This window comes from Coptis chinensis, chromosome 6 (assembly GCF_015680905.1).
Source record: "Coptis chinensis isolate HL-2020 chromosome 6, ASM1568090v1, whole genome shotgun sequence".
Lineage (NCBI taxonomy): Eukaryota > Viridiplantae > Streptophyta > Magnoliopsida > Ranunculales > Ranunculaceae > Coptis > Coptis chinensis.
Window position 1 is genome coordinate 8,529,207 of NC_141461.1, and position 26,313 is coordinate 8,555,519.

General features: G+C 35.6%; 1 protein-coding gene across 1 annotated transcript; it reads left to right on the forward strand.

The window, feature by feature from the left end:
- Positions 1-6,946: 6,946 nt before the first annotated feature.
- Positions 6,947-14,210, forward strand: LOC147491273 (mitochondrial import inner membrane translocase subunit TIM44-2-like). Its single transcript, XM_086565395.1, is given in 15 exon segments — positions 6,947-7,133; positions 7,305-7,411; positions 8,068-8,151; positions 8,290-8,323; positions 8,325-8,366; positions 8,496-8,540; positions 8,675-9,094; positions 9,197-9,265; positions 9,526-9,590; positions 9,696-9,764; positions 9,881-9,953; positions 10,448-10,552; positions 12,597-12,668; positions 12,765-12,827; positions 13,632-14,210. Coding segments are annotated over 15 exon segments (1,455 nt in total). The 5' UTR covers positions 6,947-7,058; the 3' UTR covers positions 13,764-14,210.
- The last annotated feature ends 12,103 nt before the right edge of the window (positions 14,211-26,313 follow it).

Consider the following 26,313-nt stretch of genomic DNA (forward strand, 5'->3'; position numbering starts at 1 on the left):
GAAAGTTGATAAGAAACTTCATTTTACAAAGACTTCACATGAAATCTCAATGCAACATTCATGTTGCACTGTCGCACCGATATTCAGTCTGCCTAAATTCTTTTGAACCGAAAAAACCCACTGCAATATTTATGTTGCACTGCTAGAATACCAACACAACATACAAATGCATGTTGTAATTTTTGAACTAAAATACCGACTACAGCATCTATGTTGCGCTCTCAGTTACCAACGCAACTTCATGTTGCAGTAAAAAATCTGGACAAAATTCATGTCCTAGCAATTAGAAAAATGATCACATATGAACTAAGATTTTACTCTATTAAGATGAAAGTAACCACAACGAAACTTCAAATGTTATTGACTTGTCATATGAAACCACAAATAAGTAGAAGACACTCAACAAAAATGAAGGTGTCTCAACTTTTCAAATTGAAATGACGACGTATGAATGCATTTCAGGCTTTCAGCAACATGAAGATTTAGTAAAATAAAATTTCAAGTCAACATGAAATATATTATGTAGCAAAAGTAACAATCCAACATCCACGTTGAGGTGCGAGTAAAACTTAACATCAACTCAACAAACTAATAAATAACTTGGACATTACTCTCCCAAAAATTATAGAAACACAATTGGGTTATTTAGGGATTGGTTCTAAAATCATCGATTATTATGCTTTAGTCCTACTTCTATCGATTGACCTTGAGTCGTCTCAATTGACCGTGGTCAACCCATTTTATAATAATGTAATTTCCGTTTTTTATGAAAATGGCTAAACTATCCTTCAGCGTGCTTGACACGCTATGTTATATTGAATTGTTTTTTAACACCACGTGTCGAACAGTGAGGGATGAAATTAGGTAAGCCTTTCGATCATTTCGTATTCACATCTCGAGGAAATAGGTGAGATAGGGAGGGAAAAATCTTCGCACCCCCCCCCCCCCATTTTGTTCACTTACACTACGACAGTTCGTCTTCTCTTAATCAAACCAAACACTTAATCTTTTCCATTAAAAATGATAACTTGAAGATTGCTACCAAATACTTAACCTTCACTCACCTAATCTTTGAAAAAACTTCAACCTGGAATTGTTTGCTTTGAAAAAACTTCAATTGGAAATGTTTGAAAAAATTTCAACTGGAATTGTGAGTGTTAGCTAGTTGGTCGATGAATTTTGTTCGTGGAGATCTCTCTTGTGGTGGTCGTGGATTTTTTTCGGAGTTGCTCATTGTAAGTCAGTTCAAACTTTGTACGTTTACACGTCAAAGCATGCATTTTTAAAGTGTAAAGCATGGATCTTTAGGATTGTTTATAAAAATCATGTTTTTATTCCATTAATTCCATTATTTGTTTGTATTGATTGAACCCTATGTTTAAAAAGCATTTTTTGTAGGAAAATTGTTGTGTGGGTGGTTGAGTGGATATATATGCATGTATTTTGTTCTTAGGGTACTCTTGTTATTGCATGTTCTTAAAAGTAGGACTATTTTATTGTGATAAGTGATGTCAGCATTTTTTGTTGCTTTGTTATGTCCAGTACTATGGCTAGTTCGGTGCTAGGTGTGAAATAGTTTGTTGTACATTATGGGGGTTCTTGGGGGACAACTACCCCTGGGAAGATTAAGGGTAGTGATTACAAAGGTGGTAGGAGAAGCAGTACTATGGAATTTGATGGGGATGAATTCTGTATGTTTGATTTGAAAAAAGATGTGCAAAACTTGGTTGGTGTGGGAGTTGAATTTCAAATGGCAAGTATCATTCAAGAGTATATTTGCAGGTTAACAAAAGATGAACACACATTACATATGTGGTATGAGCTTAAACCCGATAGAGACAAAAATATCCTGTGATGCATGTCTTTCCAGCTCCAACAACTTCTAAACCCACTAGAGCTCCTGTAATCCCCACCACTGCTTCTGACAACAGTCTCCCACCAGGCCACCAATTTATGAAGTCACCAGTAAAGGCCCAACCAGTTAAGTCCACACCAGTAAAGGCCTACAACATTATCCACTACCCCCCAAAAAAAAATTGTCCAAGTAAGTGGTAGTGTTAGAAAATTCCCCATATTTACTCCCACCACTCCTATACCACCACCAAGTAAGACTACCACAACTTCTGTACTTCCCACAACCCCTAACGAAAGTATAAAAAATGGGTGAGGTAGTTAGAGTTAGAAGATCCCCCAGATTCCATGTATACAACCAAACTTCTTCAAATAATGTCCAACCTACTGAGAAACCTCCTACTGTGAAACACCCAACCAAAAAGCAAGAAAAACCTTTAAGAAGGTCGAGGGTAGGTGCGGTTGAAACCACTTGTAGGCCCTAATGGAGAGACTTTGATGTTGGACCTTGTGTCTTCTTCTGATGATGAAGTAGAGGAAATAGTTGAATTGAGCATGTTGTGGATGTTGCGGAACCTGAAGTTGCTTACACTGTCAATGATGTTGTGGATGACTGGGAACATGTATTGGGTTCACTTGATCCAGAAATATTTGATGAGGTTACTTTAGGTGAGACATTTACATATGGTGATGGTGATGGTGATGGTGATGGTGATGCATTAGATGACAGGGATAGAAGTGATGATGAAGGTGACAAGATGTATGAATATGGTTCTGATTTTGGACCAGTTTTGGTAATGCTTGTCACAAATAATGATGAGTGGAGTGCTGAAGATGAGGATGTAGAAGATTACAACTACAATCCTTCAGATAGTGACTACTCAGTATGTGGTACTGATGATGAGGCCTTGGATGACATGGAACCAATGGTGTTGGAAGAAGAAGTACAAAATTTAGAAGAAGAGATACAAGGTAGTGACTCTAATGTTGTGAGGGTCAGTACAAACATATTTGAGGCAGAAGAGATGGCTAAACTTGCAAGACCAATAGTTGAGAATGTTTTTGTGTATGACTTGAAGCCTAAAATGTCTTGGCCAACAGTTGAGACTTGTAGGGATTTTTTCAGAAATTTGGCAATTAGAAAGAAGTTTAGCTATAGACATATGAAGAATGACAAGGAGAGGCTCATTTTAGAATGTAAAGATTTCAATTGTCAGTGGAAAGTAAGTGCCTCTGTTACCAAAAGAGACAATCACACATTCATTCTTAGGAACATTCTTAGGAAGTTTTTGGACCAGCATACATGTGAGGCTGATGATGAAAACAAGTATGCACATGCTACATCACCATGGGTAGCTAAAACACTTGTTGACAAAGTGAGAGATCATCCTGATTACAAACCAAGGGATATACAAAAAGAGATTTTTTGTGAGTTTGGAGTTAGTATATCTTATTGGACTACCTGGTCTAGTAGAGTTTTGATGCTAGAAAAAATTAATGGAAATTATGAAGTTGGGTATGCAGTTGTCCTAGAGATGTGTAGACAGATAGAGAAGTCCAATCCTGGTAGCCTTGTTAAATGGTTTGTGAAAGATAGCAATCATACATTTGTTGGTGTAGTCATTGCATTTAAGGGTTCACTGGATAATGAAAGTGAATGGGTGTAGACCAGTGATTGGGCTTGATGGCTGTTTTCTCAAAGATAAGTATGGTGGGTGTTGTTTGACTGTTATAAGACTAGATGCCATGAATGGGTTTTTCCCTATTGGTTTTTATGTGTGCAAAGGTGAGAACAAGGATACATGGATGCTTTTTTTGTCTGAATTGAAGCCACATCTCATCAAGCACAAGGAAAAGTTGACATTCATTAGTGACAGGCAGAAGGGATTGGTACCAGCTGTTGCAGAATACTTTCCAAATTCTAATCACAGGTTGTTGTTTTAACTTATACATGTATTTTGTTATACATCTCATCAAGTCATATCTAATGTTGTACATGTATTTCTTGTTGCAGATTTTGTTTCAGACATATGTATAAAAAATTTAAAGCTAAGTTTCCTGGTGAACTATGGAAGAGTCTTGCTTGGGAAGCTGCAATGACATACAAACTACTAGAATTGACTAGGATTTTAGGAACTAAAAACAGAAGTGATATTGCAACATTGGATTGGTTAGATAATGAGCCTAGGGAGTGTTGGGCTAGAGCACACTTTGATTGGACATCAAAGTGTGATGAGTTGACTAACAATTTCAGTGAGTCTTTCAACTCATGAATTTTGAAAATAAGAGATAAATCTGTATAACCTGCTTTTGTTGAAGTCCATTTATGATAGGAGAATGTTGTCAATGAAGTCTTTTGTACATGGTGTTGTTCCAAATGTTTTGTACATAATTAAGAAGAGAGAGGAGAGGTATAAGAATTATGAGATCAGAGGTATAACTGAGACTTAGTATTTAGCAATAAGCCACCTAAATGGGAAGAAGTATAGTGTGGAAATCCAAAAGCAAGAATGCTCTTGCATTGAGTGGCAAATGTCAGGAGTGCCCTATGTGCATGCAGTTGTAGTACTCAAATCAAGGAGGGAACCATGGTCTAGGTAAATCACTTGTGTCTATATGTGCATTCTCTTGGGTACTTACTTTATATTTTTTTCATTATATGCATGGCAGGTATTGTATTCCTTATTTTAGTGCTAAGGCCTTCAAAGCAACTTACTCAGGTTATTTGTATACACTTGATAATACAGAGGATTGGCAAAAAAGAGTGAGTGATGCCCCTTTCCTAATACTTTTGTTATTTAGCAATTTATTTATTTTATTTGTATGTAATTTGTAATGTATTTTTCTTAACAGACCTTGGACAAAGAATTGGTACTGGCTCCTGAAGTCACCACACAACCAGGGAGACCAAGGAAGCAGAGAATTAGGGCAGATGATGAAATGCCCAAGTCCAAAAAGAAATGTGCAAAATGTCAAGAAGAAGGTCACAATTCCAGATCTTGTGATGCAAGGAAAAAAGGGGAATTTGGCAAGAAGAAGAAAAGAAAAGGTATATAATAGTTGGTTCTAATGTGATGTATCCTTCAATGTCTAATGATACTCATAATGTCACAGCAGCCCAAGTGCAAGATGGACCTCAGATGCAAGAACAAGCTCCTCCAATGCAAGAAGATGCACCTCCAATGCAGCAAAGGAAATGGAAGAAAATTAAATGTATGTTAGTTGAATATTGAAAGCAAAATGCATGAGTATGGTTAGTGCATAACTGCATAAACCTTACCTTATGCAAATACTAATTCAATAAGTGAGTATGTGCCCAAACAGAGCAAGAAGTAAGTCAGCAACAGGCACCACCCCAAGTGCAACAACAACAAGAGGCAACAACAGGGGAAGGGAGGGAGGGAGGGAAAGGAAGAGGAGCCCCAAAGGGCAAGAACCACAAGGAAACAACCCGGGAGGGAGGGGAGGAGGAGCCCGGTGCAAGAGGCAACTCTCGGTGCAAGAACCACAAGCAGAACAACCCCCAGGCAGGGGAGGGAGAGGAATAGGAGCCCCAGTGCAAGAGGTAGCTCCAATGCAAGAACCACAAGCTCCAGGCAGGGGAGGGAGAGGAAGGCCAAGAGGAGGCAGAACAGGAAGAAGAGGGAATGGAAGGGGAAGGGGTAGGGATTTCTATGGCTTGCTGTTTGGTGATGACAATGTAGAAACTCCATCAACTCCTCTAGTGAATGCAAATCAGAGAGCAAGAGAGCCACTTACACAATAGTTGGTTCGTAAATTTGAATCCTTTTGGGGCTTGTCAGTGAATATTTTGTTGTTTTGTGTTACATATACTTGAGAAATGATCTATATGATGTTGTTCATTTTAGGTCAGGTTATGTATGTGGCCATTTCTTTTGATTGTTATCAGATGTTGACATTGTTTTGGTACCCTTATGAATATTGTCTGAGTGACATTGCTAAGTTTAAAATTTGAATTGTTGTAGGTAAATCTATATTTCAGAACCAAGAACCTTTATTTGAATTCTTTTAAATGAGGCCTTACATCAACCTCACTTGGGATACCTTATTCAATAGCACAACAACACTCATTGCCACACGCATTACAATCTAGGACAAGTGTAGTCTTGTTTTCAGTAGGCATCATAGGTTGGTTGCAGTCAATGTATTGCATCTCCCTACTAAAACATCCAACCCAGTTGCATTGCAGCCACATTCCAATGACTTTGCCTATTGTTTTATCCCAACTCTTGAACAAATACATGATCCCTTTGCAATTATCTTCCCTACATCTCCTATTAAGGTAGGGACAAGTTGGAGCAGTGTGGCTTTCTTGCTCACATAGCTGACAGATCTGTCAATAAACCAAGTTAAAAAAAAGTTATAATTTGATACAACATAGAATTAGTCTTTTAGGATTTAACCCCTCCTATATTTGAGTTAATTAGGTTTTAGGCCCTACTTTTCGCCATTAAAGAGTTTGAATTTAAGTTCGTGAAATACCTTTGGTGAATTTACCATTTAAGTTGATTTCATATCTTTGGTACAATGAAAGTTCTAACATGAGCTTCACCCATGTTTTTGCTTCAGTGTTCAGGTTGTTAAGTGAAGAGTGTGAGTGTTGAACGCTTTCTCTTATAGTATAAAGACAAAGAGACAACTTCCAACGACTCTTTAATTTTGGCCATTGAATAAAATGCTTCAGATTTTTGACACGTGGCTATTTTCAACGACTCTCTAAAGTCACATGCAGCCTGGCTTTTTGAAAGGGTAGTTTGGCCATTTTCATAAAAAACTAAAATTATATTATTATAAAATAGGTTGACCACGGTCAACTAAGACGACTCAAAGTCAATCCATAGAAGTAGGACTAAAACTTAATAATCAATAATTTTAAGACTAAAACCTAAATACCCCTAAATAAATAGGACTAATCGCCAAATAACCAAATATCCCCCATTCGAAATAGAGCGAGTGGGAAATTCTTTACCCACATGGTCAGTGCAATTGTGCAACGACTAATATCGCGACACTTTCGATATTTCACGGCATATTTAGTTGAATGCCTTGGAACATAAGAAACCGTGGTATCACTTTCTAAAACCCCCGCCGATATTTTGTTAACCCTGCGAAAACCTTGGACGCAATATTTTTTTGCTCCAAAGAAAGAAAAATTAGCTGCTGAAAATAATCTTGTCTCTCTGTTCATGGGAAGCAGAAAGCTTGTGAGAGATTTCATTCTCTCAAAGCAACTTCTTCATCATCTTCAACCCCAACAACAGGTTTTTTTTTTTTTTTTTCTTCTTCAAACTCCAACTTTTATTAATTTCTCACATATCTTATTGTTTCTACTTTAATAGACCAATTTTTATTGCATTAAAGATTCAATCTTTCATTTTAACAGTTGGTGTACTAGTATATTTACCTGTGCAAATGGTGGTTCTTTGTTTTAGGTTGTGAGACCGAGATTGCCGCTGCTTTTGGCAAGTCGGGTACAAAATTGTCGAAGATTTAGTGTATTAGATGAGTTCTCCAAGAAGGTTAAAGGAGAGGTTGAGAGGTATGCAATACTTTTACATAATTGAATTTCGTTGTTAGTATCAGTCTATCTAGGCTTAGTCAATGATCAATCTTATTGGTTCAGCTAGTTATATTGTGATAAAACATATTGTGCTATGCTTTTAAGCTCTTGTATCTTTCTCAAGACCCATGAGATTGGCCTAATAGGTTCACGCCTCCGTCATTTGCCTTATCTCGTACCAAATTTTTATTTCATTCTTCATTTTTCTTGTGCTCATCGGCCAGTTCCATAATGTCATGCTCTTGCTTAATTGGTTCTAATGCAATATCTATGCACCAGAATTCTAGCATCTTTTTAGTCGTTGAAGTAAGATTTGGTCATTACCCCACACAGGCCAATGTATAGCCCATGTCTTTCCATACTTCTGTTGGGATACTGATCAAAATGGTACTTCTATTGGGATACCTTTTGGTCTTAAATATCTCCCACCTCCACTTCTTGATACAGGTGATTTTACTTCTTCTATCCCATTTCCAGTCTTTACCTTCTATTATCATCTTTCAGAATTTACCCTTTGGTGTGATCCTCATTTTGTTTAATCTCATGCATCTCTAGATTTACTTGATTTTGTATGTATGTCCCCAATAGTATTGAATAATTAAAGTTCTACTCCTTTTGATTTGTTTTGATGGCAGTAATCCAGAATTTCAGAAATCAATTAAGGATCTGAAGGAAAAGGCAGGTGAGCTTAAAGGTGTCAAAGAAAAAATAGAAGTGAGGTAATGTGATGATATGTTGCATTATTTATTGTATTAGTTTCTTGACAACAGGATGGGACTTACCATTTTATGTCAGCTGTCAAGGATAACAGACACTTCTAAGGAGATCTAAGTTTGTTTCTGACTTGATGAGTGCAGAACAAAGCAGAGAACGGAGGATCTGTACAAGCGTGTGGCCGGGGGCATGGACAGAGGCTGAAGCTACAGCAAAGAAGGTCAAGGCTCCAATCTTCATAGGGTCATTGAATTACATATTTCTCTCGTGCTGCAAAATTCTTCTTTCTAATTGCTCAAAAACGGTTCTTACGTGAATGACTGTGCTAATTTATATTAACTTCTTATAGGTTTCTGCCAATGTGAAGGAGAAAATCTCAGCTGCCACTGAAGAGGTATGTATTGTTATTTTTATTTATTTATTTATTTTATTATTGTTATTAATATTTTTTTTTCTTGGGGAGGAGGGGGGATCTAAAGGTTTACTCGCGGTATGTTCTATAAACTGACCGAGAGCCTTGTGATTCAGGTCAAAGAGACACTTGGACTTGGAAAGCAAGGATCTTCAGGATCTACCGCTTCCACTGCTAAATCTGGTACTGATGCAAAAGTTGGAGACCCCACGTCTGAAGAGGCAAAGTCTGAGACATCATTCTCCAGCGATAGTAAAGATTCACTATTTGAATGGTTCAAGTCGAGTCTTTCTTTTGGTTCCCCCAAGATATCTTTTTCATTTCAGAAACTGAAAGATATTAAAGTCATTGACTATGCTAAGAAGGGTTATGACATGGTAAAGGATGAGTTGAGCAGTAACCCAAGTAAGAAAAGGCGCTTGCGTTATGAAGCATCATCTTCATCAACAGAAGAAAGAAGTACAAGCACTGATATTGTTGTTGTACCCATAAAGCAATCACGCTTGAACAAGAAGTGGGAGGCACTTAAAGAAAAAGTAAGTGGTCCTTGGTCCAAAGTCCATCTGCGGAGTAAGACAGAGCGTTTTCCTTATTTTCTGGTAGACAGTTCTATGAATTTAATCTTTCTATGTTTTTAGCTGAATGGTCATCCTGTGGTCAAGCGTTTAAGAGGAATTAGTGAACCTGTTGTAACAAAAAGTCAAGAGGTATGGGCAACTTAGTCTTTTCTATTTATTTTGACTTTTCCAGTTGATCTTTAGATTTACTTAAACTTTTGGCTGCCTGTACAACCATTATGCCTTTCGTGGCATGCCTTTTTTGAATTTTTTTTTCAGACAATATGCTCCCCTTGTTACTGAGAAGGCAATGTTGGGGGCAGTGTGTTTATTTGATAAAGTATTGTTCCTTTTGCTTCACTTATTACTTGTACATTCCTGTGTTTACGGGTTGCATTGAATCTTTGCAGTTTGCAGAGGACGTGCGTGAACAATGGGAGACAAGTGACAACCGTGTTATTCACAAAATTCAAGAGTATGTAATCTAAGTCTAACTCCTTAATATTTACCTTTGCATGTCTGACCAAAATCAATCCAAGTTTTGTGTGCTGAGTACGAACTTGGTCTCTGCCGTTGACAGTCTAAACGAAACCGTTTTTGGAGAAACACAATCTGGACTAACTTTCAAGGAAATACGTCGAATAGACCCGTAAGAGAATCTCCCTCTCTTTTTTTTCCCCTCCTGGTCTTCTTTCTTAATTATGTCTTGATTTATTTTATTTTATTTATTTATTTATTTTTCTTTCTAAATGTTGCATGGCAAAGATATTTTTCTCTACCAGACTTTGTAGCTGAAGTGGAAGAAATGGTTAGGCCGACCCTCAATGCTTTCATAAAGGTAGTATTGAATTGATTATAGCAATACAATTATATTTCATTTGCTTTATTTTCTTTAGGGTTTTTTAAGTTTTGGTCCTGCTATTAGTATGGTAATTTGGCTTTGGTCCAGAAAAGCTTAAATATTAGTATTTAGTCCAACGTCTGGTACTTGACCGTCAGCCCATATAGAAAAAAAACAGATTGACAACAATCAACTAAGTGGACTGATGGTCAAGTACCAAAAGTAGGCCTAAAGACTAATATTTAAGTTTTTCTGGACCAATGCCTAATAAACCAACTAATAGTAGGACCAAAACCCAAAAATACCCTTTTCTTTAATTCGCAAACGAAATCTTATACTGATCAAAAGAAAACATCGCAAAATTGAACTTAATTACTAGTGGTGAATTTTTGTATCTCTTGGTCCCTTGGGCATATATATGGTCACTATTGGTTGACAGTAACAGTGCAATTACTCAATTAAAGTCTTCAGAAGTTTGTTTTCTTTTGTAGGGCGATGTCGAAGTATTGAAAAAAAACTGCAGCCCTGAAGTGATTGAGCGATATTTAGCTGAGCGTAGGGCCTATGAGAATCAGGGCATTTTCTTTGATAACAAGGTAACATTCTAAGTCTTGTATCTTATCATTGTATTTTGAAATTTCTTATTGTATTAACTTATATTGTACTCGACCATCTAACCTCTCATAGTGACTAGTAATCAGCTTCTTGGTAAAAAACCCCTTCATAAAGTGATTGAAAAACTCTAATAAAGGACCATCCCATAGATCTAATCTAGAATTGGCTTGGTATGTTAAACTATTGCAAGGTCAAATCCACACCCGCTAGAAATATATGCATGCTATGATCCACGGATACTCCTAAAATACCATTGCACCTCAGATCGCCGGGTAATGCGATCTTGTCAGTGATGGATACTTCTAGCCTTCTAGGGTATTGGAATCCCTGAAATAGATCTGATCCGATAATTCTACTCCATTGAAATGTAAATTGTTCTTGAGGCTTCAAGCTGTATTGACTTTGACACGTTTTATAACAGTTTTTCACATATTCCTGACCAATTTTACTCAAAGAACTACTAACATAATTTTCAGAATACATATATATTTTAAAATATTCATATTAATTAGCCGTACCCATAGTTCGTACCATATCCTAATATTTTAAAAAAGCCGTATCATACCCCGTACCGGTGTTGCCGTATCGGTACCGGTACCCGTATCTGTACATCATAGTATGTATGTCCTGATTTTGTCATTTCCAGTACCTTTTTTTTTTTTTTTTTTTTTCTAGTTTACCCTTCAACTTTCATGGAATGCACATGGTGTTTCTGATAGTTTCCTTCAGGTCTGTTGCTAAGTAGAACATTATTTCCAAATCAAGCTTTTCTTCGATATAATTGCTTTTTGATTACTTGCATATACATCTTTTTTATTAAGGAAATCCTGATGTTAACGCACTCATTAAGCAGTGTGTAGTCACTGAATCTTTCTGGTCTTTGTTACCAAGTTGGCCTTTTAAGTTTTAACTTGCATGAGATACTTTTACTTCATTCTTCCACTGGTCTTTGTTAGGGATGGCCGTACAGGCAAACATTTCAACCACATTCATTCATGTTATGGTCTTAGCTTGCTTGAACATACTCATCATTGGTGCTTTCTTGGTCTTTGTTGCTCATATACAAAAAATCTCAATTTACTCTCTCTTCCGTACTTTTATGGAAACTGATTAATAATCTTTCCGATACACTCTTTTTGATTGTGTTTAACTCTTAAATCTATATTAATTGAACTCTATGATTTTCCCTCTTTAAGCTCTATTATTCATGGATGATCTTTTTGTTGTATTACAAACTTCTGTTTGATTTAGCCAGATTTTTATTCTAGGTATCTTTGGTTTTTATATTGCCCATTCAATCCTCAGCTCATAACTTGTGTCTACTCAAATAAGTGCTAGTCAAACCTTTGATATATGCTGTATTTATAATGGGAATGGTTATATGAACTCCACTTTATAGTGACTCCAAAGTTACTCCACTCCTAAAAGTGGACTTACAAGATGAATAGAGGGCTAATTTTTTCTGGAGATATATATCACATGATGGAGAACACCCCCACAAAAAATCAGCGCAATTGAATATGTTTAACCTTGTCAAAAGTTGTTATGAAATTAAAAAAATCTGGGCCATTGGATAATTTTATAACATTCTAAACGATTTTTGACAAGGTTGTACATCTTCAAATGAACTGATTTTTTTGTGAGGATGATCTCTATTATGTGGAGAACGTCTCCACAAAAAATCAGCTTCTAATTCATTGTATTTAGTGGTGGAGTAACTTTGGAGTCACTTTAAGTGGAGTTCATATAACCATCCCCATTTATAATATTTACATTCTTTCAAATGATTTTGATGTTGGAGATGCACCAAAAAAAACTGTTAACCAAGAAAAAACATTTGGTAGCTTTGTCCTTGTTACATGCACAAATGCTGTTGTGAAAATTTTAGATTAGCTCAAACTCGTCCTGCATCCAAATTTGTTATTGCGCCGCTTCAAAATGTATCCCTTTACTTTCTTATTTCTCGCTGTATATATATGATTAGTTTCCGGTATGTATCTTTTTCTCAGTTATTCCTTGGTGCAGATTTTACATATTTCAGAAGTAGAAGTCAAAGAGACCAAGCTTATGGGAAACACTCCTATGATTATTGTACTTGTAAGCATTTATCCTTTTTGATTTCTGGAAAACATTAAAACATTAGTGTGGAGAAAAAGCAAATTATAACGAGTCCACTTTTATGTACTCTCACAGTTCCAGACACAACAGATCTTCTGTGTGCGCGATAAAGAGGGATCGATAAAAGAAGGTGGAGAGGTATTTTTTTTTTTCATTGTAACATATTTTCAGCTTTATCACATATTTTCAACTTTAGCACATCTGTACAAAACAACAAACTCTTCATGCAAAGTTCAATGAGCCAGACTGTAATACCTGGATATTCCATGCAAGGGGGTAAAAGTTAACCATTGTTTTGGTTTTTTTCTTAGGGCATCTCCAATGGAGGGTGTAAAATTGCACCTCCACATAGGTGCCATTAGGAGTTTACAGCTCTCATTACACACTAATATAGACTATAAATATCTACACTTGATAGTTCCCAAAGGATAAATGTAAAAAATTTAGATTTTAGAACTCTGGCGTCGAGTGAATTAAAGAGGGACGTCACTTGGAGTGACGCCTGAGTCTCAAAATTACAAATGGCCCCTTTTAGGACTAAAGAAGGACATAACTTGAATGAAGTCCAGACATTTTGAACTTGCATGTCACTCCAAATAACGCCCAAGCCTTTTACCAAGTTGTATCCGGTTTGGGATTCCCTATTCCCTCTATTAGTTATTAGCTATTATCTACGGTTTACAACTCCCATTGGTAGGGCTTTTTTGTGCATGCATGGGGGTGTAAACTTTACACCTTATACAGTTTACACGTCCCATTGGAGATGCCCTTATGTGGTTGTTTTGATATGAAAGTTCACTAGGATTCCACGCAATCAAAGTCATCCCAAAGCGGTGGATGACATTGCCATAATCCTTTAGTGAGCCCAGGTGCCAGTCTTTCTTGTATTTTTCTGTTTGACTGTAGGTCCTGATGGTCTGAATTCTTATTCTATTGTTTCAGGATACAATCCAGTGTGTAATCTATGCATGGGCTATGCAGTTATTGGATGTGGAAGAGCAAGGTGAAGGTGCTCTCAACCCTATATGGAGGTTAAGAGAAATGCATCAACAAGGTGTGACGGCGCTCATCTAGTCTGTCATTGGAGGCTGTGCTTCGTTTCCTCTAGGTTTTGTCAACACAGCCATAAGCAGGCATGCGGAGAATGTTTAAATATTCTTCATGCATTCATTATGGAGAACACTTGGTCTCTTTGTTTCACAATTTCCTTCAACCCATATCATCAAATACGTGCCAGAGGAAGTCACAATTGTATTGAAAGAACGCAGATAGCATGCAATATATCTCGTCTGAGCGGCTCCTGAGTAGATGGCTAGCTAATGGTTACATATTTTTTTTCTAAAAATATTTAAACCATTCTTTCTGTCAATTTGTTTTTTTCATTCTTTAAAAATAATTTTTGGACAAGCTGTCCATTTTAATTTTTGTTGTGTATTAAAGTTTTGCGGCCAAGCCAAGTTACTTTGTTTCAAATGTTGTTAAGTTATTACTATATATAATCTAGAAATTCGCCTCTAGAAATTTGACGCATTAATCGTTTGCGAGGAAAGTAGCCGCAGCGTAGAGTTATCAGAATTCAGACGGTTCCCAGTTGCGCCAGCAGCCATTTGTATTTATTTATTCTATACTGTATATATTTTCAAACTGATGGAATGGAAGTATGTAATATTTTTGAGGTTAATAGCTATTTATCGTATTACGGAATTGGGTTTTAAACCTAATTTCGTGTTCACTTTTATTTCTTACGCAACCATATTTAGGGCAGGAAATGGAGCGGGTTCGGGTTGGATTTTCACTCAAAACTCATTACCATATCCTGATCTATCCGGATTCGGGTCAGATTTCGGATATCCATATCTACTAAAAACACACAAAAAAATATATTATTTTAATGATTTTCATATATAAATGTAAGATATAAATTATTTTTAGGCATTAAAATATGAATCTTGTTAAAATAGTTCGGTTTTCAGATATTCGGGTCGGATAATTTAGATTCGGATATGGTCTATTCGGATAAAAATGAATTCGGATATGGGTCGGATTCAGGTTAATCCCGTACAATTCCCAGCCCTATCCATATTTGTCAATCATATGCGCAGTGCTGTGAGGAAGTTCCACTGTTCCATAATTTCCTTGTCGATTATGTATGTTTTACACACGAAACTTTGCGAGCGTCTAAGAAATAACCGATGTGAGATACTTTTTTATGCAGGTGTGTATCTCCTTTTGAGTTCAACAATTAAGTATTCAATATGGAGCCTTTGATTATAATGATGAATACACAAATCCTGACACAGCTCTCTGAGGAATACATTATGAAGTTATCAGCAATATGGTGCCATAATTATGCATTAACAAATAGCATAATCTCTTTGTAGAAACAATTTACGTTCTACTATTTAAACTTCAAGGATGAGAATTGTTTTTAATAAGGTAAGTAATTAATGCAGTCTTGACACGCTTCAAATCAAGGACCAAAATATTGCCGATATATATCGTTTTTTTGGTACACCGACATCGATATTTTTGACATATATCTACCGAATATTGAACCCTTTTTTTTCCGATATATATCGTAATTTTTTATATAAAACTTTATATCGCCGATATAATCGATATATATGATATTTACGATATATATCGTTTGACTTTTTGACCATTTTTTAATATAAATCCGATATTTCCAATATATTTCCGATATATTTTTTATATTTCCGATATTTTAAATAGTTTGGACTGGTCACCAAAAAAATAGATATATCCGATATATATCGGTTTTTGGGTACACCGATATATTCACCGATATCGATATTTTAGTCCTTGCTTCAAATGCTTTTAATAATCTCAAATCACACAGAAAGAACATAGATGAGATGGGGAAGAAGCGGTGGATTATCCATCCAAGAAATTGGGCTAGAGAGCCTGGTTTAAGAAAAAAACAACAATTTTCTAGCTTTACTTCAGAACTTAGGCCAATTAGCTTTATCCCCCAGTTTTTTCATCTAAGAGGTTTACCCTCCAAGATCACACCACATCCAAATCAACTGTTATCTTTTGATCAATGCATGTAAAAAGACTTCATTGCCCTTTTCCATTTTAATAGTTTTCTAGTTTTACCCCCCCCCCCCGGAACTTAGGCCAATTAGCTTTATCCTCCTAGTTCTTTCATCTAGAGGTTTACCCCCCTAGTTCTTTCATCTAGAGGTTTACCCCCCCCAAGACCACAACACATCCAAGATTCAAAGTCAACTGAGTTTGACCGTGATGTTTTTGGTCAAGACAAATAAAAAGACTCTAATGCTCTTTTCTAAGTATAATTACATAAATACTCTGTGACTTGGTCAAATACAAAATTGGAATTCAAATCATCTAGGACATATGTCATGATCTTGTGAACTCTATCCGACCACTACCACTAATTTTTATCAAATGACATCCACATGCCTTAACATTATGAAATTACATAATTAACCTCACAATTGTTAAAAGCTATATGTATGCTAGGAGAAAACCAACCGTGAAAGGGCAATGAAGTCTTTTTATGTGGTAGTGGTGTATGGCTTGGAGAAGATAATGTTACAGTGATGGTAGTGATGGTGTATGGCCGTCGGATAGAGTTCACAAGATCATGACATGTGTCCTAGATGATTTGAATTCCAATTTTGTCTTCGCCAAAGTCATAGGGTATTTATGTAATTATACCTAGAAAAGGGCATTAGAGTCTTTTCATTTGTCTTAACAAAAACATTACGGTCAAACTCAGTTGACTTGGATGTGTGTTATGGTCTTGGGGTAAAGCTAAGTGGGGTAAACCTCTAGATGAAAGAACCTGGGGGGGGTAAAACTAATTGGCCTAAGTTCTTGGGGGGTAGGGTAAAGTTAGAAAACTATTAAAATGGTAAAGGGCAATGAAGTCTTTTTTTACATGTATTAACAAAAAAAATGGATGAGTTGACTTGGATGTGGTGTGATCTTGGGGGGGATAAAACTAATTGGCCTAAGTTCTAGGGGGGTAAAGCTTGAAAACTGAAAAAACAACTTAAAAGCCAGACCAATAATTTTTTTGGGTTTTAATACCCCCTAATTTATTTTTATCGGCATAAGTATTGTTTTATAGAAAATTATTAGAATTTGGACTTTTGACTCGAGACCAGCCCACCACCTGTGATTTTTTTAGATAATTTCTTTACTTTTTCGCCCTTGCAAAATAACTACTTAACAGATAAATAACCGCCCTTAATTTATTTTTTGTTCTTCTTCTTTACATAATTTTTTTTAGTTTATGCAATCATCATTCTTTTAATCTCCTCTCAATTTAATCTCTTCTTAAAAGCGCATGATGCTAATCCATGAGCCAAAACAATTCCTGATCATCTAATGAGCAAGGCACTGTTTGGAGAGCAATGAACAAATCGCTTGCAGTAGAGGCAGCAGTGAAACCCACAATGATATCTCAGATCCAAATTTTTCTTTGGGTTCACATCAGCAAGTTCGGGCTTGCTAATACAGATTTAATGGTTTGTAGGAGCGATCAAGAATCATGAATGGGAAAGAATTGTTTGAAAAACTACATTTGTGTGTGTGAGTTTATTAAATTCCTTTGCATTATCCTTTGTTTGGGCATAGAATTATACAGAGTTATAAAATGTAAATTTACTTTGACAAAGTTGTGGGAGTGTGTAATTTTTTATGGAAGGTGTAGGAGAACACCTTACTTTTTTTTTCGCTAAAAGGTAATTGATTCAAAAAATTTAGTCAAAAATTTGCCGCTTTAGGAAAAAATTTGGTTTGACGAAATAAACTTATCTTCTCATCTTCATCTTTCACTCCATTTTGGGTAAAACCCTCCACTGTTCACAGTAAGAGTTCCGAAATTGGGGTGACTATTTCCTTCTCTTGAGTGTGTTCTCAGCTGCCTTACAGAGTGACCTCTAAAGTCTTCCTTCGCCATTCTCGTTTCTCTCAAGTTCCAACTTTCAGATAAAATCCTTCACTGGGCAACAGTGCAAGTTCTGAAACTTGGGGAGCCTTATCCTGCTTCTAGGGTAAAATCCTACACTGATTCACGGTGTTAGTTCTAGGAAGTTTGGGATTTTAGGCATTGGATATCTCTCCTCTCAACTCTCATGTTTCATGCCTTTGTTGGGTAAAATCCTTTATTGATCTACAGTGTAAGTTCCAAAAAGGGTTTAACATGGATCTCTATGAGTTTGAGAATCCAAGTAATCATAGCAAGGAAACACCGCACCAAGCTGAGCAATCAACAATAAATGACAAAGGTGCTGATGACTCGAAAAAATCATTCTTGACTCACGGGAAAAAAAATGTCTTTGAATCACAAAAAGGTATCACGAAAATCTCTTATGTGGAGGTTGCAAAACATAATGTGAGACAACAGGTTGAGTTTCAAGAACTTCCTACTCTAGAAAAAATGGGAGAGTACCCAGCCATAACAATACCTGAAAAAGCCTACGAAAAAGGATTGCTTTATTGTAAGCATTGCCTGGTGGGAAGAATTGATCTTCAAAAAGTATCATTGGATAGAGTTCGGGCAATTGCATCAAAAATTTGGAATCCAACAGGTGAATGGCTCATTACGCCTATTGGAAAGAACACCTTACTTTTACTTGGTTGATGTTCACCAGTTTCGGTTTGTGATTATCAATGGTATTAATGGTGTATTTTTTTTTTATTTTACTTGACTGTACTTCTTCCTCAACACCTCGTATCTCTGATGTTTGCCATGTCAGTTTTGATGCACATGACTCTCCCCTTATTTTATAGGTTTGTAAATCCCCCATCTTAAATCTTAAAATCAGTGGTTTTGAATTGTATGGATACACTTGCAGATTCTATGAAAAACGTTTTACTGAATGCAAACATTTTAAAATGCAGATGCACCACGTTATAAATGTATACATTTTAAAATGCAAATGCACTATGTTATAAACTTATATATTTTAAAATGCAAATGTACCACGTTATAAACTTATATATTTTAAAATGCATACACACCACGCATTTTAAAATGCAGATACAAAATGCATTTGATTATTTATTTTGTGGGTTTGATTAACTATTATTAAATGCAGCGGGTTGGTTTAGGGTTTAGACTTAGGGTCTAGTTTATAGGGGTAGGGTTTAGTGTCTTAAGGTTTAGGGTTTAGGCTTAGGGTCTAGTTTATAAAGATTTTGGGTTTAGTGTCTAGTGATTTGGGGTTTAGACTTAACGACTAGGGTCAAATGCCTCCACAAAATATTGGAGGTATAATATTTTTAGTTTTTTCATTATATGCATTTTTAAATGTAAAGGCAGGTGGTTATAAGTGAATTTTTTGTGTAAAATTCAAAATTTTGTTTTGCATCCCACTACGTTACTGGGTAGATAGTCGGTTATGCTTGTTTCCAAGTGATGATATTTTCGTCTATTCCTGGTAAAGTTGGGTAACAAATGGTCAATTCCATATTTTGGTCAAATTGGGGTATTAACTTCTTAAAAAATTTAAGAGGAGTCTTGTGACTACTAAATATTTATAACTGACTCCTCTAGCCTAATTTTCTAATTATCCATCTGCCTATTTATATAATAAAGCAGCTTGGGCTTTTATGCTGTTATATCGAGCAGTTACGAAGAAAATAGTTTTGGGAGATCCTACGGCCATGAACCACTTTCTTTTAAGAGTCCCACTTATTTAAAATTCCCAAAAAAAAAACTGTAAATAAAAAAAGAAAAAGTTCGCCAAAAGGAAAAGTGGGAAAGGCAGCTTGGTTTTTTATGTGTCTATATCAAGCGGTCAGGGAGAAAATAGTTTTGGGAGATCCTACCTCCATGAACCACTTTCTTTTAAGAGTCCCACTAATTAAAAATTCCCAAAAGAAAAACTATAAATAAAAAAGAAAAAGTTTGCCAAAAGGAAAAGTGGAAAACCCTTTTCGCCAACCCTTTCTTCTTCCTAACCAGTAAGCTAACACCTTGGTGGCACACTCCTTTTTCTCGCCCTCTCACATTCGAGCACAAGGATCTCCAGACGCAATCATTAGTTTAAGGTAAAAAAAAAAATCCTGTATTTCCTTTTCTTCACGCCAAAAAAAAAAGCACTCCTAAAAAAACACTCCAAATTCAACTCTTTCAATACTTCTTCAATAACCTTCTTCAAATGGTAGATATAACGAGTACTCTCTTTGTGGTTTTCTGATCTTCAAAAAAAAAAAAAAAATAAATATATATATATATATATATATATATATATATATATATATATATATATATATATATATATATATATATATTTTTTTCCAGTTTTCTTTGTTTAATCCTGTGTAATTGAAAGAATTATAGTTTAGGAATTGTCTCGGTTGCATACTAGATTCTAAGATTATTATTATTTTTTTAAAAACGGGTAAGGATGGAGAGAGGAAAGGAACTCAACCACACTGAGACTGAGCAGAGCACATAGTTGAATAGCAATTTTAGCTAGAGTGTTGTGACACTATGTTCAATTTTCTAAATTTATTTGTATTAGTGTTCTAGAGTGAACTTGCATTGAAATTTCTACTACCCATTTTATCATGTAGCTTTATGGCCGGTTTAGTTCCAGTAGAACTCTGTCTCTATATATTTAATTTTACAAAAGTCGAAAAAACGAATTGGAGGTACAGCTGACATAATTTTATCAGTATTTTACTTTTCTAATGAATCTGTTGACTACTGAATTGGTTGGATTAGTTTTCTAGAAGTCCCATATATACTCCATTGAAAAATCAGCTAGGTGAATGTGGCATATTCCTCCAAGTATTAGCCTGCCTAACACGAACATTTAACTCGAACACAAACTACAATAACAAAGGTCAACTTTCAAATTCAGCAAGTACCATGTCATCATGAGTATTACCACTATCTTTTCTCTACTTAATATGTATCCTTTCTAGAGAAGTTTTTTAGAGAATTATTGTTAAGCACTTATATGTTCTTCTTCCTACTTATTTTGGTATTTCACGTAAATTTTTCTTCTTCATTCCTACTGATTTTGGTACTTGCATAAATCGATCTACTCAAATTCAAATTATTGTAGGCAAGCAATATGCACAACTATAAAATTCCGTATGTTCCTTTTTGTTTTGGTAAATATTTGATGATCTATGATTTTGAACTTCCGGTTTTAATGATTTTGACATAAGATATTATTTTAGATTTTTATTACTCATCACTGTCTTCGCTTCAAGACCTTTGAACGTATAGTGTTAGGCATGTTAGTACTTGAAGCCAGCACATACATATGACTATGTACATTGATATACCATAGTGCTCAAGCAATCACTTGATATTTGCTTTCCTAAGAGTCTTGACTTCGACTGTTTGAAATTGTTTGATAATGGTTACATACTATAGTTGCAATTATATGAGATTTTCTTATTAGTTGTAAATTAGTTTGTTGTAAATATTATCTGTTTAGTTGTAAATCCCTTTCGGCACATTTTTTGTCAATATCATTTAGATTCCATGTTCCTAAAAAACGCTTGTTTATTTCTCTGGGCCTCAAGTATAACATCAACTCATACCATTTTTTGTCTCTAAACGTTGGGCATCCACCCTTAATTCTTATTTTGGATTGTCGCCTTATTTTGTTAAGCTATCTTTCCTTTAACATTAACTATCGTGTGCAGGTGATTGAATCATTGCACTGCGGCCACAATGCAAGACTACAATGCTAATGTCCTGAGTAATATGTGTTGTTTGATATTTATAATATATATTTCAAATGTTTATATTGCAGTAATAGTAATTTTCATTTAGATGTGAAGTATTTATACTAACTTTAATTTTGTGGAACTTTTTTTGTTTGTTTATCGCTCTTTCCGATCATGCTCCCTTCAATCCAATCATTCAAGTTCATTCAGGTATTTCATGTTCAAGCTCTTTGATATACTGTTATGATTAAAACTAATGTGTTTGGTGATGAATGAAATGTGTGAGAACTGCTGCTCTTTCAAGTAAATTCAGTAGATACTGCTTTGTGTACATCTTTTTATAGATTATGTAGATTCTTTTACATATGGGAATCTATCTGTTATGTATCTATCTATATTCTTACAAATCTCTAGATATCTTACGAGCTATATATAAAGTCTGTCATTGTGCACTACCATGTGTGATCAATGATGAGTACATATAGCATTGCTAGCAAGTCCATCTGTTGCTCCATTACACCCTTTGAAATTATGTATCGTTTAGTTTTTGGTTTGTTATAGTTAAAATTATAGCTAGAATATTTTATGGAATCATAGCTATAACTTTCTTAATACATACATGTATTTTTGGTCAAAAGGTTCATTTTCAATATAGTTTGGAGGTTTTGAGTGTTGTATCATTGATTTCTAATATATAGTTCATTTTTGTTACAGGCACTTAAGTGACAGATTTTTATGAAAGAAAACCAAATGCACACATCATGCCAATTCTGCCAATGATGACAACCTGATTTTTTAGTCATATATTGAGACAATAACTATATTTTGTTATAATAGATATTATGAAACCTAGAAGATACTCCTGTTGAATGTATTTTTTCTTTTATTTTCTTTCTCATATATTTCGTTCTTACATTTTCTAAAAGTGTTGTATGTGTCAGAATATGTGCTCATGTTTTAATCAAAATGTTAACTCTATTTTTCCAAGTTTTTTCTATTAAATTAAGTGGATATGTTTTAGTTATTTATGGGATTTATGGGATCCATGAGACTAATTGTTGCAAGTGAAAATCCACATTATCAATATTGAAACTGAAGGTTTGTATATGCTCTGCCGCCGTTAAACTTAAAAAAATGATTGCATGACCTCAAAGATATAGCTTGCTAACTGTTGAGTCATTGGTTTTATTAGAATGATCATGCATCATGTTTATTCTTGGATCGTGTGAGGCATGTTGTTTATTCTTGGGTTGAGGTTTCGCAACTGTGTGAAACACATTAGTCTGTTGCAATAACATGAGATTTGAAGCACTTGTGGGTGCATCACTTATGGGCATATTGCCGTGTGAAATTGAGTATGTATGATGCACAATAGTTCAATTTAATTAAATGTCAAAAAGTAGTGGAAACACTCTTGATTTTTTCCCAATAAAATTGGGGTTAAAATAATAAATTAACACGGTTTTATTTTGCTAGATTCACTGTCACACCCCGAATTTCGACAGAATTTGGAAAAAACAATATTTGTTCCCAACTCTTCGATCTTCGAGGTGTGACGCACTCTCAACTCCCAAAAACCCATAAACAGTTTAAATATGCGGATAATTAAAAACCAATAAATTTTTTAACTTAAACCAAAGTCCTCTTCATTACAAAAATTTACAAATAATATTAGGTTACAAATCTCTTTTCAATAACTCTTTATTTAAATACAACTGAAAAATATAAAACAACATTTGTCTCAACTAAAAATCTATTACACCTTAAGGGAAAACAAAACATATCCTGAATGCGACGCTAATGCAACCACAAGCAGCAACCAACCTTCTTCAACATGAAACCTGTCAAGACTTATCAACTATGTTCATTTAATGAAGACACCCGATAAGCAAACATGCAAATCGGGTCAGCATTATAAAAATGCTGGTATGAGTAGCTCTAAAATATAATATATACTTATATATATATTTACACACTAAATAAGGCAGGTAGTTCCTCCACCGAGGCGCCTTAACATCCAACGAATAATACAACATCCTTAAGTACAATAATTAAGGCAGGTAGTTCCTCCACTAAGGCGCCTTAACTTCCCACTAACCACACAACAAACTATACGCATAATAAATAAGGCATGTAGTTCCTCCATCGAGGCGCCTTAGGTTCGAACTAAACAAATAACCAACCAAGCATATTATATAATGCACGCATTTCATACTCAATTCTGAGTGTGGGTCGTCTCTGCCCAAGTAATTAGTTTGACCCACCCTTCAAACAAAACCATATACAATCATCTATCTAAAGATATATCATTAACCAACATATTACCATAATTATATTAATTAAGGCTTTCTTTGCGTGTCCCTAAAATCACGTCGTATCTATGTCTTATTTAGTTTCCCTGGCTACCACAATCGCTTCCCAACGCCGAACATGTACATCCACATGTCTTCCCTTACATAATGAACCACTCCGGCGTAACTATCCCGGCGGGATGCGCGACACCGTAACCCTCACACGAAAGCCATTATGTAAGTACTGCCATTATTCGGCATAAAATATCGCGCGTCTCGTTCTAATTTTGCGAACGGAATAATCAAGCCACCATTCGGCTACAATTGCCCAACACATGGGTGATAAGTACGTAAATGTTACATATTTACGCCCAATTTTATATTAGTTAGTCCATTTATTTTATTTGTTTGATTAAATTAGTGCATTTTCGGTGATTTTGCAGGAAATCGAAATAATGTATGAAAGTGTGGTAAAAGCGTAAATTGTTCACTGAATACATGTGTTGCAGCAGTAGAAGGATGGGCCACCCTTAGTTGGGCCTTAGTAATAGTACAAGCTTGTGAGCTATGGGCCAATATCTAAAATCTAAAATCGCATGACTAAAGGAGGTGCTGAAGACCGGACCATGTGCAACTCAAGAGACCAGCCCATACCCACTAACTAAGGGCCACACCATTTCCCATCCGGCTTGATGTACCGTAACAGCCCTTAGTTCCTTCTTCAAAATTCATTCCATACGAACAAACTGAACATCCCGAAAACCCCGCCTTTTATCCCGACCAAAGAGAACCTTCCCAAAGACAAAAAGGGAACCATCGATCCCATACCGAAAGAAAAAGGAGTTTCCTTTCAAAGGGGATTCTCGCGTATAAAGTGGAAGCGTGGCAGAACAGGAAACAAGTGGAGGGCGTCTCTTGGCTGGAAGCGTGGCAGAACATGAAACAAGTGGAGGGCGTCTCTTCTTGGCTGTGGAAGCGCGAGGGGAAATAAGTGGAGTGGAGGTCTCTTGGCTGGAAGCGTGGCGCAGAACGAGGAAACAAGTGGGGCGTCTCTTTTTGGAAGCGTGGCAGAACAGGAAACAAGTGGAGGTCGTCGGTTGGCTGGAAAAATGCAGAACACAGCAGTGAAGAGAGGCTCTTGGCTGGTGCTGGAACGCAAGGGAAGCAGAGAATAGCGTGCGTCTCTTGGCTGAAAGTGGGGAGAGACAATGAATGAAGGGGTCGGAGAATCGGAGCATAAAAGGAAAAATCAGAAAAAACGGAACACCGAACCGGCACGCGAAGCGATGCTCGGTTTTGTTAATGGCTTTATTTTCTTTTGATATCATTTGTTTGTTTCTGCGCATTATTTCCCATGTGTAACTAAATTATTTCTAGGGCGTAGATGAAACCTTAGATCGATATGGATGTTTGATATTTGATATTTGGTATTCCTGAATTGTTTTTAATGATTTAATTCTTCTTTGAACTCGTGATTAATATTACTATTATTTCTTTCACCCGTTTTGTGATGCATTTTCGGTAGTTTGAATAGGAGATTATTAATCAAGCTTGGAATAATTGTTAGTATTAAATCGTTTGATTGTTTGTCTTTGTAAGAAGACAAATAATGCTTTGGGTTTGATCTTTATGAGTAAAGAAGATAATTTTTGCGAAGAAAGTACAACAAGAATTGTAACGATAATATCATCGAGAAAGCAATTGATTATCATCGATTGCTTCTAAAATATATCTCGCCTTGGAATCTGAAAGGTTAAGTTGATAGTGTCTATAAAGTTTTAAGGTGGATTCGATAGTCCTAGAATTCTCTCCACTTAGCAGACCCCTAACATTTAGTTTATTCATTTCTTAGATCGTAGTTAAATAAAATAGATTTAGTAGTAATTAATTCCAAATTTCTATAAAACAACATTGTCGAATTAGGATAAGTAATATTTTAGTATTCAATTGTCCCTAAACAGCAATCCCTGTGGGATCGACCTCGTTCTTGAGCACCTATTACGATAGACCTCGCTTGCGAGTATTAGTATAAGTAAAATAAGAATTAATTAGCTTTATTTTATTTAGGGGTTAATTTCCTATCAAGTTTTAAAAATTTCTTGCCGTGGATTGTAGTTATACAATTGAGTTTTAAAGTTTTATTTATCGTGATTCGTAGTTTAAGTTTAGTCGTAGATATATTATTTAATAGTTTACGTGTCTAATTTTAGTTATTTTTGCAGATAATTAAGCATATATTTCTTCTTACAAGGGATAGTCGTGACTTTGTTGTGGATGTTGTGAAGTTGTTTGTTGTCGTCACCCGGCGTCGCAAGTAGCTCTCGAAGGCTCACGTCGGAGGTACGTCTTTTTCCTTTGTGGGGTTGAATTTTGGTTGTTTCGTGGGTCGTGCTTGTTTTATTGTTTCTTGCATTTAGGAAGGTTAAATCACATTGACCAGCCTTAAGCATCTTGCATTAGGACAGGTTTTAGCCCGCTCACTAGGAAAACCTTTTTTACGCGTGGATTGAGTGACAATGCTTTTTGCACAAGAACTGGGAATCGTGTGATTTGGGTTTAGGAGCAAATATATATTAAACAAGTTTTAAAATTCAATCTGGGTTGGAATTTTTGTTTAGTATTATTTTTGTGAATCGTCTACA